The sequence below is a fragment of the Thalassophryne amazonica genome, chromosome 22 (genome assembly GCF_902500255.1).
Source record: "Thalassophryne amazonica chromosome 22, fThaAma1.1, whole genome shotgun sequence".
Classification (NCBI taxonomy): Eukaryota; Metazoa; Chordata; class Actinopteri; order Batrachoidiformes; family Batrachoididae; genus Thalassophryne; species Thalassophryne amazonica.
Window position 1 is genome coordinate 27,249,666 of NC_047124.1, and position 17,998 is coordinate 27,267,663.

At 43.1% G+C, this 17,998-nt stretch overlaps 1 protein-coding gene across 1 annotated transcript in view; it reads right to left on the reverse strand.

Moving 5' to 3' along the window:
- The window catches only part of wnt5b (wingless-type MMTV integration site family, member 5b), a 39,806-nt gene extending 28,413 nt beyond the window's left edge, over positions 1 to 11,393 (reverse strand). Inside the window, 3 exon segments of the mRNA XM_034163657.1 lie at positions 9,474 to 9,633; positions 9,803 to 9,890; positions 11,091 to 11,393. Coding sequence (XP_034019548.1) covers positions 9,474 to 9,633; positions 9,803 to 9,890; positions 11,091 to 11,266 — 424 coding nt within the window. The 5' untranslated portion in view covers positions 11,267 to 11,393.
- Positions 11,394 to 17,998: the final 6,605 nt, after the last annotated feature.

The window sequence follows — 17,998 nt, forward strand, 5'->3', positions numbered from 1 at the left end:
TTTTCCTACATTGTTCACTGCGTATTAGATCTGATCTAGAGTCAGATTCTTATCAAACCAGACACAAGCAGCTTTTTCTTCTTCTTCTTCTTCTTCAGAAACTGTCCCTGCTGCAAATGTTTTATAACCTCAAAAGGTGTCTGGTTGCCTAATTTGTTCCCTCCATGAAAAACATTTTCTAAAAATCTACGCATTAAAAAAAAAAAAAAATATCACAATTATTATATGGCCTAATAGAACCATTCTATATAGGTGATTTATTTATTTTACATTTAATGAAAAATAAATATACCCACAACCCTATAATACACATATCATGTTTCCCCGCTTCATTTCAATCAATCAATCAATTTTTTTTTTTATATAGCGCCAAATCACAACAAACAGTTGCCCCAAGGCGCTTTATATTGTAAGGCAAGGCCATACAATAATGATGTAAAACCCCAACGGTCCAAAACGACCCCCTGTGAGCAAGCACTTGGCTACAGTGGGAAGGAAAAACTCCCTTTTAACAGGAAGAAACCTCCAGCAGAACCAGGCTCAGGGAGGGGCAGTCTTCTGCTGGGACTGGTTGGGGCTGAGGGAGAGAACCAGGAAAAAGACATGCTGTGGAGGGGAGCAGAGATCGATCACTAATGATTAAATGCAGATGGTGCATACAGAGCAAAAAAGAGGAAAGAAACAGTGCATCATGGGAACCCCCCAGCAGTCTACGTCTATAGCAGCATAACTAAGGGATGGTTCAGGGTCACCTGATCCAGCCCTAACTATAAGCTTTAGCCAAAAGGAAAGTTTAAGCCTAATCTTAAAAGTAGAGAGGGGTGTCCTGTCTCCCTGATCTGAATTGGGAGCTGGTTCCACAGGAGAGGAGCCTGAAAGCTGAAGGCTCTGCCTCCCATTCTACTCTTACAAAACCCTAGGAACTACAAGTAAGCCTGCAGTCTGAGAGCGAAGCGCTCTATTGGGGTGATATGGTACTACAAGGTCCCTAAGATAAGATGGGACCTGATTATTCAAACCTTATAAGTAAGAAGAAGAATTTTAAATTCTATTCTAGAATTAACAGGAAGCCAATGAAGAGAGGCCAATATGGGTGAGATATGCTCTCTCCTTCTAGTCCCCGTCAGCACTCTAGGCTGCAGCATTTTGAATTAACTGAAGGCTTTTTAGGGAACCTGTTAGGACAACCTGATAATAATGAATTACAATAGTCCCAGACCTAGAGGAAATAAATGCATGAATTAGTTTTTTCAGCCATCACTCTGAGACAAGACCTTTCTGATTTAGAGATATTGCGTAAATGCAAAAAAGCAGTCCTACATATTGTTTAATATGCGCTTTGAATGACATATCCTGATCAAAAATGACTCCAAGATTTCTCACAGTATACTAGAGGTCAGGGTAATGCCATCCAGAGTAAGGATCTGGTTAGACAACCATGTTTCTAAGATTTGTGGGGCCAAGAACAATAACTTCAGTTTTATCTGAGTTTAAAAGCAGGAAATAGAGGTCATCCATGTCTTTATGTCTGTAAGACAATCCTGCAGATTTAGCTAATTGGTGTGTGTCCTCTGGCTTCATGGATAGATAAAGCTGGGTATCATGCTGCGTAACAATGAAAATTTAAGCAATACCGTCTAATAATACTAGCCTAAGGGAAGCATATATAAAGTGAATAAAATTGGTCCTAGCACAGAACCTTGTGGAACTCCATAATTAACTTTAGTCTGTGAAGAAGATTCCCCATTTACATGAACAAATTGTAATCTATTAGACAAATATGATTCAAACCACCGCAGCGCAGTGCCTTTAATACCTATGGCATGCTCTAATCTCTGTAATAAAATTTTATGGTCAACAGTATCAAAAGCAGCACTGAGGTCTAACAGAACAAGCACAGAGATGAGTCCACTGTCCGAGGCCATAAGAAGATCATTTGTAACCTTCACTAATGCTGTTTCTGTACTATGATGAATTCTAAAACCTGACTGAAACTCTTCAAATAGACCATTCCTCTGCAGATGATCAGTTAGCTGTTTTACAACTACCCTTTCAAGAATTTTTGAGAGAAAAGGAAGGTTGGAGATTGGCCTATAATTAGCTAAGATAGCTGGGTCAAGTGATGGCTTTTTAAGTAATGGTTTAATTACTGCCACCTTAAAAGCCTGTGGTACATAGCCAACTAACAAAGATAGATTGATCATATTTAAGATCGAAGCATTAAATAGATGGTAGGGCTTCCTTGAGCAGCCTGGTAGGAATGGGGTCTAATAAACATGTTGATGGGTTTGGATGAAGTAACTAATGAAAATAACTCAGACAGAACAATCGGAGAGAAAGAGTCTAACCAAATACCGGCATCACTGAAAGCAGCCAAAGATAACGATACGTCTTTGGATGGTTATGAGTAATTTTTTCTCTAATAGTTAAAATTTTGTTAGCAAAGAAGTCATGAACTCATTACTAGTTAAAGATAATGGAATACTCAGCTCAATAGAGCTCTGACTCTTTGTCAGCCTGGCTACAGTGCTGAAAAGAAACCTGGGGTTGTTCTTATTTTCTTCAATTAGTGATGAGTAGAAAGATGTCCTAGCTTTACGGAGGGCTTTTTTATAGAGGCAACAGACTCTTTTTCCAGGCTAAGTGAAGATCTTCTAAATTAGTGAGACGCCATTATCCTCCTCCAACTTACGGGTTATCTGCTTTAAGCTACGAGTTTGAGAGTTATACATGGAGTCAGACACTTCTGATTTAAAGCTCTCTTTTTCAGAGGAGCTACAGCATCCAAAGTTGTCTTCAATGAGGATGTAAAACTATTGACGAGATACTCTATCTCCCTTACAGAGTTTAGGTAGCTACTCTGCACTGTGTTTGTTATATGGCATTAGAGAACATAAAGAAGGAATCATATCCTTAAACCTAGTTACAGCGCTTTCTGAAAGACTTCTAGTGTAATGAAACTTATTCCCTACTGCTGGGTAGTCCATCAGAGTAAATGTAAATGTTATTAAAAAATGATCAGACAGAAGGGAGTTTTCAGGGAATACTGTTAAGTCTTCTATTTCCATACCATAAGTCAGAACAAGATCTAAGATATGATTAAAGTGGTGGGTGGACTCATTTACTTTTTGAGCAAAGCCAATAGAGTCTAATAATAGATTAAATGCAGTGTTGAGGCTGTCATTCTCAGCATCTGTGTGGATGTTAAAAGTCGCCCACTATAATTATCTTATCTGAGCTAAGCACTAAGTCAGACAAAAGGTCTGAAAATTCACAGAGAAACTCACAGTAACGACCAGGTGGACGATAGATAATAACAAATAAAACTGGTTTTTGGGACTTCCAATTTGGATGGACAAGACTAAGAGACAAGCTTTCAAATGAATTAAAGCTCTGTCTGGGTTTTTGATTAATTAATAAGCTGGAATGGAAGATTGCTGCTAATCCACCGCCCCGGCCCGTGCTACGAGCATTCTGACAGTTAGTGTGACTCGGGGGTGTTGACTCATTTAAACTAACATATTCATCCTGCTGTAACCAGGTTTCTGTAAGGCAGAATAAATCATATGTTGATCAATTATTATATCATTTACCAACAGGGACTTAGAAGAGAGAGACCTAATGTTTAATAGACCACATTTAACTGTTTTAGTCTGTGGTGCAGTAGAAGGTGCTATATTATTTTTTCTTTTTGAATTTTTATGCTTAAATAGATTTTTGCTGGTTATTGGTAGTCTGGGAGCAGGCACCGTCTCTACGGGGATGGGGTAATGAGGGGATGGCAGGGGGAGAGAAGCTGCAGAGAGGTGTGTAAGACTACAACTCTGCTTCCTGGTCCCAACCCTGGATAGTCACGGTTTGGAGGATTTAAGAAAATTAGCCAGATTTCTAGAAATGAGAGCTGCTCCATCCAAAGTGGGATGGATGCCGTCTCTCCTAACAAGACCAGGTTTTCCCCAGAAGCTTTGCCAATTATCTATGAAGCCCACCTCATTTTTTGGACACCACTCAGACAGCCAGCAATTCAAGGAGAACATGCGGCTAAACATGTCACTCCCGGTCTGATTGGGGAGGGGCCCAGAGAAAACTACAGAGTCCGACATTGTTTTTGCAAAGTTACACACCGATTTAATGTTAATTTAGTGACCTCCGATTGGCGTAACCGGGTGTCATTACTGCCGACGGTGAATTACATCTTACCAAATTTACGCTTAGCCTTAACCAGCAGTTTCAAATTTCCTTCAATGTCGCCTGCTCTGGCCCCCGGAAGACAATTGACTATGGTTGCTGGTGTCGCTAACTTCACATTTCTCAAAACAGAGTCGCCAATAACCAGAGTTTGATCCTCGGCGGGTGTGTCGTCGAGTGGGGAAAAACGGTTAGAAATGTGAACGGGTTGGCGCGTACACGGGGCTTCTGTTTAGGGCTACGCTTCCTCCTCACAGTCACCCAGTCAGCCTGCTTTCCCGGCTGCTCGGGATCTGCCAGGGGGGAACTAACGGCGGCTAAGCTACCTTGGTCCGCACCGACTACAGGGGCCTGGCTAGCTGTAGAATTTTCCACGGTGCGGAGCCGAGTCTCCAATTCGCCCAGCCTGGCCTCCAAAGCTACGAATAAGCTACCCTTTTTCACTTTTTACAAGTACCATTACTGCTAAAGGAGGCCGAGGAATAACTAAACATTTCACACCCAGAGCAGAAAAGTGCGGGAGAGACAGGAGAAGCCGCCATGCTAAATCGGCTAAGAGCTAGTAGCTACGCTAAGCTAGCGGATTCCTAAAAACACGCAAAGTGAATAATGTGTAAATAATTTAGAGGTGATTCAGCAGAATGAGTGCTTTAGTTAAGGCACGTAAAGATTACACTGGGAAACAAATCGTAATCTAGATAACTAGATCAATCTAACTGCGCAGATTAAACAGCTAACAGATACAGAAAAACACCGCTGTGCTCCGGAACAGGAAGTGATACATTTCCACATAAAGGACCACTTTTATAAATGAAGTATTACAGAAAATGGTTTATTTTATGAAAGTCTTTTCCAGATAATCAGATACCAATTTATGGTTCTACAGACAGCAAACAGGAGATAATAATCAATAAATTTAGCTTTGATCTGTAAATAGTAAAATATTTGCTATTCACAAGCCTTCATTATTTTTGGAGCATCTTTGCTTTAGAAATTTTTAATCTCACTGCACTTGTTTCCCACTATTTTTTGATTGAAACATGAGTAAGACTGAAGTATTTCTGCATATATACAATTCCAACACACCACATATATTCAGCCCAGCGTCATGATTTTTTTGTTCAACGATACTGTCACGAAATGTGTTGCCAAAATCAAGTTTGGTTCACTATATTTAACCCTACCCCTAACCAGAACTGCCCCCCATGCTCTCATGCAGTCACCCTAAATTTCATGATACTATCATAGAATAATTTTGTGATACAGTCATGAAAATATAACACATTACATGACAGTATCACAAACTAAAAGATTAAAACACTTTTTGTGATGCCATCATGACCCCCCTCCCCCCCCCCCCCCCACAATGTACAAGTCAAAGTCTGCACAGTCCCTCCACACAGTGTTTTCCTAAGCAGAGGGTCACCACTTTGAGTCCGGTCTGCTTGAGGTTTCTTCCTCAAATTTTTTCTTACCACTGCTGCCTGTGTGCTTGATCTAGGGGTTGGTAAGGTTAGACCTTACTTGTGTGAAGCGCCTTGAGGCAGCTTTGTTGTGATTTGGCGCTATATAAATGAAATAAATTAAATTAGTGTTCACAACATGCAGTATGTGTAATATATGCCCTTCATGGTCACTTTGATAATACTGATGTTAGTTACAGTAGACAATTAATTGTTAATTGTTTAGCCTGTGTAGAAGGGATTCAAGTAAGAATTTCAATGTAGTGTAAACACCATATTATGTACATATGATAATAAAACATTTAAATATTTTTCTGTCATTTAAATCCCATGGCTTTCTTTTATTGTTTTTGATTATAATTTAAAAATAATCATTAAGTATTTTGAAGTAATTTTAAACTTTGCTGCATTTGTGAAATTCAATTACATTTTTATTTAATAACCTCTGAGCACATTCATGACCTACCACAGGGCCGCGGCCCATACTTTGGGCCTCAATGTCATTAAATTTTCTCCCACTTGCTGCACACTGCCATCTGCTGGATGGTTTATGGATGCTTAGGCGTAGGTGTGGCTGAGCTTATATGTAGTGTGTCTGCTACCAGCTGGAGGTGTCTAGTTTAGTTTCATGGAGTAATCATCACTAGGGGCATGATAGAAATTAGGAGCAGGTGTGATTGATTAGTTTATTTCATTTCCAAAGACCAGGTGCTGTGAATATCATGAATTTCTGATCAACAGTATCAGTACAGTAGAAACAGAACAGTAGAAAACTATTTTTTCATTCCATTTTATTTTCGCACAAAATTAACTTTTATAACATCTCAGTGAAAAGTATAACAACTTTGAGTGTAAAAGTGAGAAAGAATGTTATAATTTGCATCTGAGACTTTTATTTGTTTAACATAATGCTCCCTCGAACATGCAAGGTGAACGTTGAGATGCAACAAGCACTAGTGCCAGTTTGTCACCATTTTATTTTTTACCTGATTGCTGTTGTCCGACATTCTGTGCCCTCATACAAAAACACCACAGTCTGTTCACTTATTTTATCCGATGGCAGCGTGCCAGCCTGTTTGACCCGTCTGCCCTCCAGACCACTTGGATTATTCCTATCTAAACCGTGATATGGTGCACAATGTGCTCAGTAATTCCAGTCTGTGGTTTAACTGATCTCAAACGACCTCTTATGCCAACCTTTCATCAACTGATCTACACAACAAATTGAAACATTTCACTCAGCTTTCTGATCTGAGAAATGTTTCGCTGTTTGTTCCCCGCGACTCCTCTTAGGTTCTTTGGCTGAGTTTCACCGAACTTGAATTGTGGATGAGGGTCAACCCCAGAACGCCCTTAAAGGGTTTGTATTTGTAAAGGTTTAGATCACTGGGGTCAACAGCCAAAATTTTGATTTTGCACTCCCATGTTGATCAAATTTGGCACACATACAGTAGTGTTCAGAATAATAGTAGTGTGATGTTACTAAAAAGATTAATCCAGGTTTTGAGTATATTTCTTATTGTTACCTGGGAAACAAGGTACCAGTAGATTAAGTAGATTCTCACAAATCCAACAAGACCAAGCATTCATGATATGCACACTCTTAAGGCTATGAAATTGGGCTATTAGTAAAAAAAAAGTAGAAAAGGGGGTGTTCACAATAATAGTAGCATCTGCTGTTGACGTGACAAACTCAAAACTATTATGTTCAAACTGCTTTTTTAGCAGAAGAAGAAAATGGATGGATGGATGCTTTTTTAGCAATCCTGTGAATCACTAAACTAGTATTTAGTTGTATAACCACAGTTTTTCATGATTTCTTCACATCTGTGAGGCATTAATTTTGTTGGTTTGGAACCAAGATTTTGCTCGTTTACTAGTGTGCTTGGTTGGGGTCATTGTCTTGTTGAAACACCCATTTCAAGGGCATGTCCTCTTCAGCATAAGGCAACATGACCTCTTCAAGTATTTTGACATATCCAAACTGATCCATGATACCTGGTATGCGATATATAGGCCCAACACCATAGTAGGAGAAACATGCCCATATCATGATGCTTGCACCACCATGCTTCACTATCTTCACTGTGAACTGTGGCTTGAATTCAGAGTTTGGGGGTCGTCTCACAAACTGCCTGCGGCCCTTGGACCCAAAAAGAACAATTTTACTCTCATCAGTCCACAAAATATTCCACAATTTCTCTTTAGGCCAGTTGATGTGTTCTTTGGCAAATTGTAACCTCTTCTGCACATGTGTTTTATTTAACAGAGAGACTTTGCGGGAGATTCTTGCAAATAAATTAGCTTCACACAGGCGTCTTCTAACTGTCACAGCACTTAAAGGTAACTCCAGACTGTCTTTGATCATCCTGGAGCTGATCAGTGGGTGAGCCTTTGCCATTCTGGTTATTCTTCTATCCATTTTGATGGTTGTTTTCCGTTTTCTTCCACGCGTCTCTGTTTTTTTTTTGTCCATTTTAAAGCATTGGAGATCATTGTAGATGAACAGCCTATAATTTTTTGCACCTGTGTATAAGTTTCCCCTCTCCAATCAACTTTTTAATCAAACTACGCTGTTCTTCTGAACAATATCTTGAACATCCCATTTTCCTCAGGCTTTCAAAGAGAAAAGCATGTTCAACAGGTGCTGGCTTCATCCTTAAATAGGGGACACCTGATTCACACCTGTTTGTTCCACAAAATTGATGAACTCACTGACTGAATGCCACACTACTATTATTGTGAACACCCACTTTTCTACTTTTTTTTTTACTAATAACCCAATTTCATAGCCTTAAGAGTGTGCATATTATGAATGCTTGGTCTTGTTGGATTTGTGAGAATCTACTGAATCTACTGGTAACTTGTTTCCCATGTGACAATAAGAAATATACTCAAAACCTGGATTAATCTTTTTAGTCACATAGCACTACTATTATTCTGAACACTACTGTACGTAGGTGAGCTCTAGGCCAGTTGAGACTTACTTATCAAAGGTAAGTCACTGGTGTCAACGACCAAAATTTAAGTTTTTCCCTTCTCTTTTCATCAAATATGGCAAACATATATATATATATATATATTTAAATTTAAGTTAACCTTTATTTAACCAGGTTAGTCACATTGAGAGCGAGAGCTATTTTGCAAGGGAGACCGGAAGAATTAGAAAGTTTGCAATTCACCTAAACTGCATGTCTTTCAATGTGGGAGGAAACCCATGAGGAGATCATGCAAACTCCACACAGAAAGGCCACAGCTGGGAATTGATCCCATGACCTTCTTGCTGTGAGGCAACAGTGCTAACCACTAATTCACTGTGCTGCCAATGGATGTTGGTTGTGAGATTCTTCACCAAGGTCAAATTTACCGAAGTAATATTTCAGGCCAAGGTCATATTTGCATGCCTGTTTGTTGGCCAACTCCTCTCAGTTCCTTTTGCTGATTTCTACCTACTTGGTGTGTCAATGAAAGTTGAACCCAAAATTGTCCTGAAACAATTAATTATGTCAAAGGTCAAGGCAAAAAAATAAATCAACTTTCAATTCAAGTTGGACCAAATGTGGTACACACTTCCAGAATTGCCCTGACAAAGTCAGCCAGAGGCCAATCATTTGGGTGAAGGTCTAGATCAGTGGGGTCAAATGTCGGCTTGTCATCGCCCTTTTGTAACGAAAGCATTAAAAAACACAAAGTGCTCTTGACACACACGGACGGATATGTTTGGCTTTCATGAGAAACTCGACTGTATCTTTTGCTAATCTTACTTTTAAAGTGATGACTATTTTAAGCTTGTGCAGTCATTCACGACAGTTCCTGGCTCACCTATCTGCATGACCCGACCAAACACGGAGGTGTTGTCCACAGTGCTGCAGTTCCACCGCCGCTGTCTGAACTGGTACTGGCACTCTTTGATACCCGTTTTGGCTCCGTCTCCGATGTAGACCATGTGGTCCTGGTACAGCTGACACAGCTTCCTCTGACCCTGCAGACCAAGTACAGGAAAGTTTAGCGGAGGTTAGAGGGGTAGTGGTTTAGTCCCTTTACTGGGTTTACAACTTTTCAAGTTGTACTCTAGTTTCAGTAAATGTGGTAGCTAGAATCTAAAGCATATATCTGGTTGAAAATTTTCCCAAAAGTTGCCAAAAATGTACCTGGGAGAGACCAGACAGCTGACTGCAGAGGGGCTGAGCTCCAATAATGTACATCTCTGGCCGCTGGATGGGTGTCAGGGCTAAAGACCTGAGAACATCATCAATATGTTAATGTTGCTAATGTTAACTCAAAATTTACATATGTAAGTTAATTAAATACAGGGGACAACAATAAAGCCAACGCAAATGTGCCAAAACTTGCAGTTCCATGAATGGCCACTTGAGGCTGGCTCCATAAGTGAACCACTAACCCACAGAAGCTCAGGTCAAACTTCCCCAACTTCATAGCAAAAAAAAAAAACATGCTTACAGACATTGAAGGGGGTGTGGGTGGGGGATTTGGCTGCGATAGATATTTTCCCTTCATGACAGCTGTGTGAGAGGCCAATGTCACGGACCAATAGAGTGATCAGTATATGGAAAGATTTTACGCACCCAGACGATGTGCAAAAGTGCAAGTTTTCTAATTTCTTATTAAATACTTTTTGTAATTTAAAAATTAGAATAAGGTGTCAATCATGTTTTATATCTCTTTGTGTATTTTACTTTAATCAGTTGCAATATTCTTCTTTCCAAAACAGTTACAAGCTTGTCATGGAAATGGTTTGGAAACAGAGGGGCGCTTCAGTGAGGCATCAGAGGCGATTTGATCATTCTGCATGTGCACTATTTAGGCAGCGTGGTGTCTTTACTCTTACATTTTTATGGCTACAATTAAAGCCACATCCGAACTTTTATGTGAGCATCATGTACCTGCACACACTCTGACTGGAAGCACAGACCACACACCTGCACACTCCTAACAACAGCATGATGCACAAAAGAGGAATGAGAATCCCCCCCACCGTAAGTCAAGAACAAGTGTGTCTAATTGACGGTGTGGAGGGCACACAGCAGAATGCCTCTGCGCGGACCATTTGGGCCTCAGCCAGGGTAAATATTGTGACAGAGCCTTCACATTTGTTACATTCTCTGTTGGCGCTCAACCACGCGACCTGACGCAAAAAAAAGAGAGAGAGAAAAAGACACGAGAAGCAGCACACAACCAGCCTATCAATGTTTCCACACAATGTCAAGCAGGTTTAAATATGATAAAGTGGAAAGAATGCCGTGCGTAAAACCAAAGAGGCGCACATTACAAAACAATTTTAACCAAAGAAATCTCCATCAACAGAATGAAGATCATAAATGGATCACTCGCGTTCTTGTTTTTTTACCCTCACCCCCCCCCCCCCCCCCCCAACACCACACACACACACACACACGGAATCTTTATCTAGTTACTCACCACCACGAGTGGGCCTCCACGACCAGCAGCTGGGAGCTGTAGGCGAGGAAAGTGGCCGCCAGGAGTAGATGCAGAACGGCACCTTTTCTCTTCCTCCCGACCGGCCTGTTGTCCATGATCCTGTGCGTCAACGCCGCGCGCACGCTCCGGGTACAAGTGCTCCGCTGTGGGGACATTAAACGAAGGCGAAGGGTGAGAAAAAGGATGTCCTGATCGCTCCTGCTGTGGATAAAGCGCAAAAAGTTGTTTGTGAAATATGAAAATCCAGTTTGCTGGCGAAACTTTCAGCTCCAAGTCGCGCGTAGAAACTGGTTAGCTGGTTTTTACGCACTGCGAGGTAAGAAAGGCCACTAATATATTTGGGTGAATAATTAAAACAAAGTTCCTGCGCCAGATGTTTGAGATTAAAACAATAATTGCGCAGTAAAGTAGGCGCAGCTTTCCCGTCCAGTCCCCTCGCGTCCACCCCGCATCTCTCTGCCGCACACACTGATACTCTTCTCACCCCTACTTCACCTTAACCCCCACCCCTCTCTCTTACGCTCAGATATAGCGTGTATATGCCTGCGCGCTGTGCCAAATGTCGAGCGCAACGCTGGCGGCACTGTGACGTCGCGTTCCTGAATAAATCAATACATCGTGCGTTTTATTGGGAAAAAATCGGTCAATATGTATCAGACGAAGATGTAGATGGAGAATAGAATAAATGGTGAATGAAAGGGGGAAGGTGATTTGGGAAAAACTTAAATCTTCCGTCGAAGTTCACCTGCGTAAAATTCCTTTTCTGAGCTGAAGTGAATAATTTGTTTGAATAAAAGGTGAGGGCCTCCAAAAATACGCATAATCCCCTGCTCATCTGGTGTGAGAAAATAACACACACACACACACACACACACACACACACACACACACACACACACACACACACACACACACACACACACACACACACACACACACACACACACACAGGGCTCCTGGAGATCCGCTAAAGAAAAGGCGTGTTGAAGCGAAGCTCTTCTCAATTCATAACCCGGTCAAAGACAAACGTCTGTGGTGGAACGGGGCTCTTTGATCCGGCTCAGTGCCTCTCAAAGGCCAGATCCACAGGCAAAGGTGGACGCGGAGAGGCTGACACCCCCCCAAACACACACAATGTTCAGAAAGTGTCTCTGAGATTTAAAAACTGGGGAGTGGATAACAGGCATGGAACTGAAAGACTTCATATCATAATGGAATAATGGAGTGGTGACCACAGGAACCTTCTTCTCTGGATCATAAGCAACCTGCAAACATTCTGAAACAACCAGACTGTCCTGCATGAAAATTCAGTAAGGTATATCTTATATTCCAATTCTAAGGTGGAACTATGCCAGTATACAAAATATCTAAAAAGGAAGAGTAAAATGGGAGAGTAGAAAAGAGTAGAGTAGAGCCACTTAGGTGCCTGGTCTTGAGAACCAGGGATGGTTCTCAAATAGGCATGTTCAAATAAGCACTATTACCTTTCTCTTTTTCTTTTTGTCTCTCTCACACATTCAAACAAAAAACTTCATGGAGTTAGTTTGTGTAACAAACTGAAGAGTGTTTTTTTCCCTGCATGGAAAAATGAGGTTTTTACATGTTCCCATTTTAAGACTGATAAATTACATGATGCTACACAACTGTTTAAAACAGTTGGAAATAGGTTGACAGCGGTTTTAAAAGAAACTGATAGTAAAACTGGAACTGCATCCTGACTTCAATGAAATAGGAAAAAAGATAATTTGCATGGACATTGAGTAGAGTACAATAAATAAGTTAGAATGCCTTTAAATGAAATGATCTGGCTACTTAACACTAAAACCTTTGAATTAAATTTGTCCTTGCTGTGGTAAACTTGACTATAACAGCCTCACGGTGTTTGGTCAGCTAAAAAGAACCACCGTAATTCTCTTTTACAGAATGCATGTGTTTTGGATGAGAACATACCAAAGGGTTATTTCCTAAAAGTCAATTTTATTCCCTAAACACTTTCATCCTTGTTGTGATCGTAACGCCCCAAAGATGTATTGATGTGTTTGATTCAGGGTAAACTGCTTTGACTCTATTTGCAGGTTTAACCAGATTTTATGACTTTTATGCACATAAAAATGCACGTGTGTCTTCTGAACTCCATTATTTCACAATGCTTCTTTCAACAAACAGTCAGCCATCAATTGCATGACAATGGGCCTGCAGCACCTTTCATCTCACAGGGGCCCCGAGGGCCCCCACTGACCTAACAACTGGCTGACTTCAATATACATCTGTGTCGTTCTCTTCTTTATTATACGTGTTTCTTGGGGGAGAATAAACACTTCATGCACATCTACAAATACCAAAAGCGCTCGGGATGGCTTTGCAGCTGTCTGTATTATGTTAATTTGTCTTCATTTTGTTAGTATCTGTCACATGATGTGATGCTTTGATTGCCTGCCACCAATTCATGTTGCGCATGTGCCACTGACGCCCCCAAGTGTTAGAATGTAAATATTCAAGATTCAAGATTCAAAGCTTTTACTGTCATATGTACAGTAAAGAAACATGTTTCCCTGTGCAATGAAATTCTTACTTTGCTGCCCACACTGGATGCCCATATATATATATATATATATATATATATATATATATATATATATATATATATATATATATATATATATATATATATATATATAAAACTAAGTATAAAATATCTAAATATAAGTGGGGGGAAAAATAAGAACAACAGAATATAACAAGCAATGTAATAAAAATGTAATAATGTAATAAAAAGAAATATTGAATTCTCTTGTCAACTAAAATAAATATATAAGTAGGTAGACAGATGGATGAATCTTAGTATAGATTAAATTCTGTGTTAAGAAACCAGATGTCATTGTGCAAGAACTCTTCTACTCACAATGCACAATAAATCATTTAGATGTGCAATACTATCAACAATACAATATTAAGTGCAATAATTCAGGCTCAGTGCTAAAGAGGTTTAGTTTTTTGTTTGTTTTTTTAAGTAGTCTTATGTAGCTATTTATCTTCAATTAATTTTCTTCTAATATGATTATATTTCTTATATTCTGTTCTTCATATCAAATTATGTCTGTCAATCTGTGCAATTAGCAACTTCTATCAGGATTAATAAAGTCTTCTGATTCAGATTTTCCCCCAAAACACTGTGTTGTGTGGGCCGCTGAAGAGGAGGTACTGCTGGCCCACCACCAGAGGGTGCCCTGCCTGAAGTGCGGGCTTCAGGCACGAGGGGGCGCAACTGCATCGCAGGAGCAACCGGGAGTGACAGCTGTCACTCATCATCATCACCAGCTGTCACTCATTACCACCATCTCCACAAAAGCCGGGCAGCAACTCCACCTCGCTGCAGAGATGTCGTCTACCAAATAGGTAAACTACTCTGCCGTACTGCTGACCGTTTTGCATCTGTACTTTTGCAGTTGGTGAGTGCTTACAGCTGGAGGCTGGGTTTGTGGTTCGTGGAGGGCTGATGGTTTCGCTCCCCATGCCAAACTTGGATAAGTACTCACAGATTTCTGCACGTGCCTAGTTTCTGGATTAAAGGTGGAGGTGTTTTTCCCACCCGACTACAGAGAGAATGTGTTTGCTGACTGTTTACTGGGTGTGTACACACACACCCACCATTAACTGTTTCTGCTTCCTGCCAGCAGTACCAGGTCTGACAGCAGGAGACGGTGGCCACCTGGGGACTCAGGACTTGGCGGCTCCGGTGTGCTTCACACCCGTTGGCAGTGGAAATCGTGTGGGGCCCGGCTCTTCTCTAGACAGATGTCTTCTATCCTCGAGCCTGCCCACATGTCACCTTTGTATATTGATTGCATACAAATTCTGTGACTGTCTGTATTTCGTTGTGCACATTCACAACATTAAATTGTTGTTTTTGGCTCATCCATTGTCCATTCATTTACGCCCCCTGTTGTGGGTCCGTGTCACTACACTTTCCCAACAGGATATCTCGGCCAACGTCATGGACTCCGAGGGGCGTCAACCAACGTTTGAACAACCAATGGAAGAGCAGGGTGCACAGGCGCCAGCAGGAGGCGTGTTAGGTGAGTGGCAGCGAATCTTAACCGCCTTCACTGCTCGGTTGGACTTAGTGACCGAGCAGAGCGCAATACTCGATCGCAGGATGGAGGCTCTCACCGCACAGGTGGAAGCGCCCACACGGGGTGAGGCTGCAGCTCCTTCTCCTGCTGTCCTGGTGCCGAATACAGAGATTCCAGTGGTCGTTCAACGAACCCCCCCACTGTCCCCTGAAGCATACATAAGTCCCCCGGAACCGTACGGAGGTTGTGTAGAGACATGCGCAGACTTCTTAATGCAGTGTTCGCTCTTTGCACAGCGTCCCGTCATGTACGCGTCGGACTTTAGCCTCGAGGTGAGGCACGCTCCTGGGCTACGGCGCTCTGGGAGCAGAATTCACGGCTTCTATCGATATATACTGAGTTTGTGAGGGAGTTCAGACTGGTGTTCGATCACCCAAATAGAGGCGACAATGCTTCAACAGTGCTACTGTCGATGAGACAGGGGTGTCGGAGTGCAGCCGAGTATGCAGTCGACTTCCGCATCGCGGCTGCAAGGTCTGGCTGAAATACTGCTGAATTCCGCGCCGCCTTTGTAAACGGACTGTCTCTGGTCCTAAAGGAGCATCTGGTGGCTAAGGACGAGCCGCAGGATTTAGACAGGCTTATCGACCTGGTCATACGATTAGACAATCGATTAGAAGAACATCGTCGGGAGCGAGACGAAGGACGTGGCCGGGCACGAGCCGTCCCTCTCCCTTCCGGGTCCGAAAAGGCGCCGCTGTCCCCACGCTCCACAGCCTCAGCGCTCCGTGTGGTAACAGCTCCCCCTGCTGACGTTGCTAGGGAAACGAGCAGGGCCAAAATAAGATCAGATGACAGATTGAGGAGGTTGGCCCGCGGGAAGTGTTTTCTCTGCAGAAAAACTGCCCCAAATGGCCAAAACGACAACACTCGCCTTTAGAGACTGGGCTAAGGGTGGGTCATAACATTCATGTGGGACACATACGCATATCTGCACGCCTCCCAGTTACGATCCTGAGTGGGGATCTAACCCTTCAAGCCCCAGCACTGGTGGACACGAGGTCAGAAGGGAATCTGCTGGACAGCAGATGGGCAAGGGAAGTAGGGCTCCCTCTAGTGGCGCTCCCTTCACCATTGAAGGTGCGGGCGCTAGATGGCACCCTTCTTCCTTTAATCACACACAAGACACAACCAGTAACTCTGGTGGTGTCTGGGAATCATCGGGAGGAGATTGAGTTTTATGTAACTCCTTCTACCTCCCGCATAATTTTGGGCTTCCCATGGATGATTAAACACAATCCCCGGATTGATTGGCCGTCTGGGGTTGTGGCTCAGTGGAGCGAAACCTGCCACCGGGAGTGTTTAGGATCCTCGGTTCCCCCCGGTTTGACTGCTAATGAGGAGGTAAAAGTCCCCCCCAATCTGACGGCGGTGCCTGAGCAGTACCACGATCTTGCTGATGTCTTCAGCAAAGATCTGGCACTCACTCTTCCCCCGCACCGGCCTTACGATTGCGCCATTGATCTGATCCCGGGCGCTGAGTACCCATCCAGTAGACTGTACAACCTCTCACGTCCAGAGCGCGAATCAATGGAGACCTACATCCGGGACTCGTTAGCTGCCGGGTTGATCCGGAACTCCACCTCCCTGATGGGTGCTGGTTTCTTTTGAAAGACAGCGGACTCCATCCATGCATTGATTACAGAGGGCTGAATGAGATTTCGGTTCGCAATCGATGCCCGTTGCCCCTGCAGGGGCGTGATTCAGTGTTCACGCCCCTGCATGGAGACAAAATTTTCACTAAACTGGATCTTAGGAATGCGTACCACCTGGTTCGGATCCGGAAGGGAGACGAGTGGATGACGGCATTTAACACCCCATTAGGTCACTTTGAGTACCTGGTCATGCCGTTTGGCCTCACCAACGCCCCCGTGACGTTCCAAGCCTTGGTAAATGACGTTTTGTGGGACTTCCTGCACCGTTTCGTCTTCGTATACCTGGACGATATACTCATCTTTTCCCCGGATCCTGAGACTCATGTTAAGCATGTACGTCAGGTCCTGCAGCGGTTGTTGGAGAACCAGCTGTTTGTGAAGGGCGAGAAGTGCGAGTTCCACCGCACTTCTTTGTCCTTCCTGGGGTTCATAATCTCCTCCAACTCCGTCGCCCCTGATCCGGCTAAGGTTGCGGCGGTGAGAGATTGGCCCCAACCGACAAGCCGTAGGAAGCTGCAACAGTTCCTCGGCTTTGCAAATTTCTAAAGGAGGTTCGTTAAGGGCTACAGTCAGGTGGTTAGTCGCCTGACAGCCCTGACCTCCCCAAAAGTCCCCTTCACCTAGTCGGATCGTGCGAAGCCGCGTTTAGGGAGTTGAAACTCCGGTTCTCGACTGCACCAGTTCTGGTGCAGCCCGATCCTAGCCGCCAGTTCATCACTGAAGTGGATGCCTCTGACTCAGGGATAGGAGCCATGCTGCCCCAGAACAGGGAGTCCGATAAGGTCCTCCACCCTTGTGCCTATTTTTCCCGCAGGTTGACCCCGGCAGAACGGAACTATGACGTGGGCAATCTGGAACTCCTTGCGGTGAAGGAGGCTCTTGAGGAGTGGAGACACCTGTTGGAGGGAGCTGCGGTGCCATTCACGGTTTTCACGGTCCATCGAAACCTGGAGTACATCCGGACCGCCAGGCGTCTGAACCCCAGGCAAGCCCGCTGGTCACTGTTCTTCGGGCGTTTTGACTTCCAGATCACCTACCGCCCCGGGACCAAGAACCAGAGATCCGACGCCTTGTCCCGGGTACATGAAGAGGAGGTCAA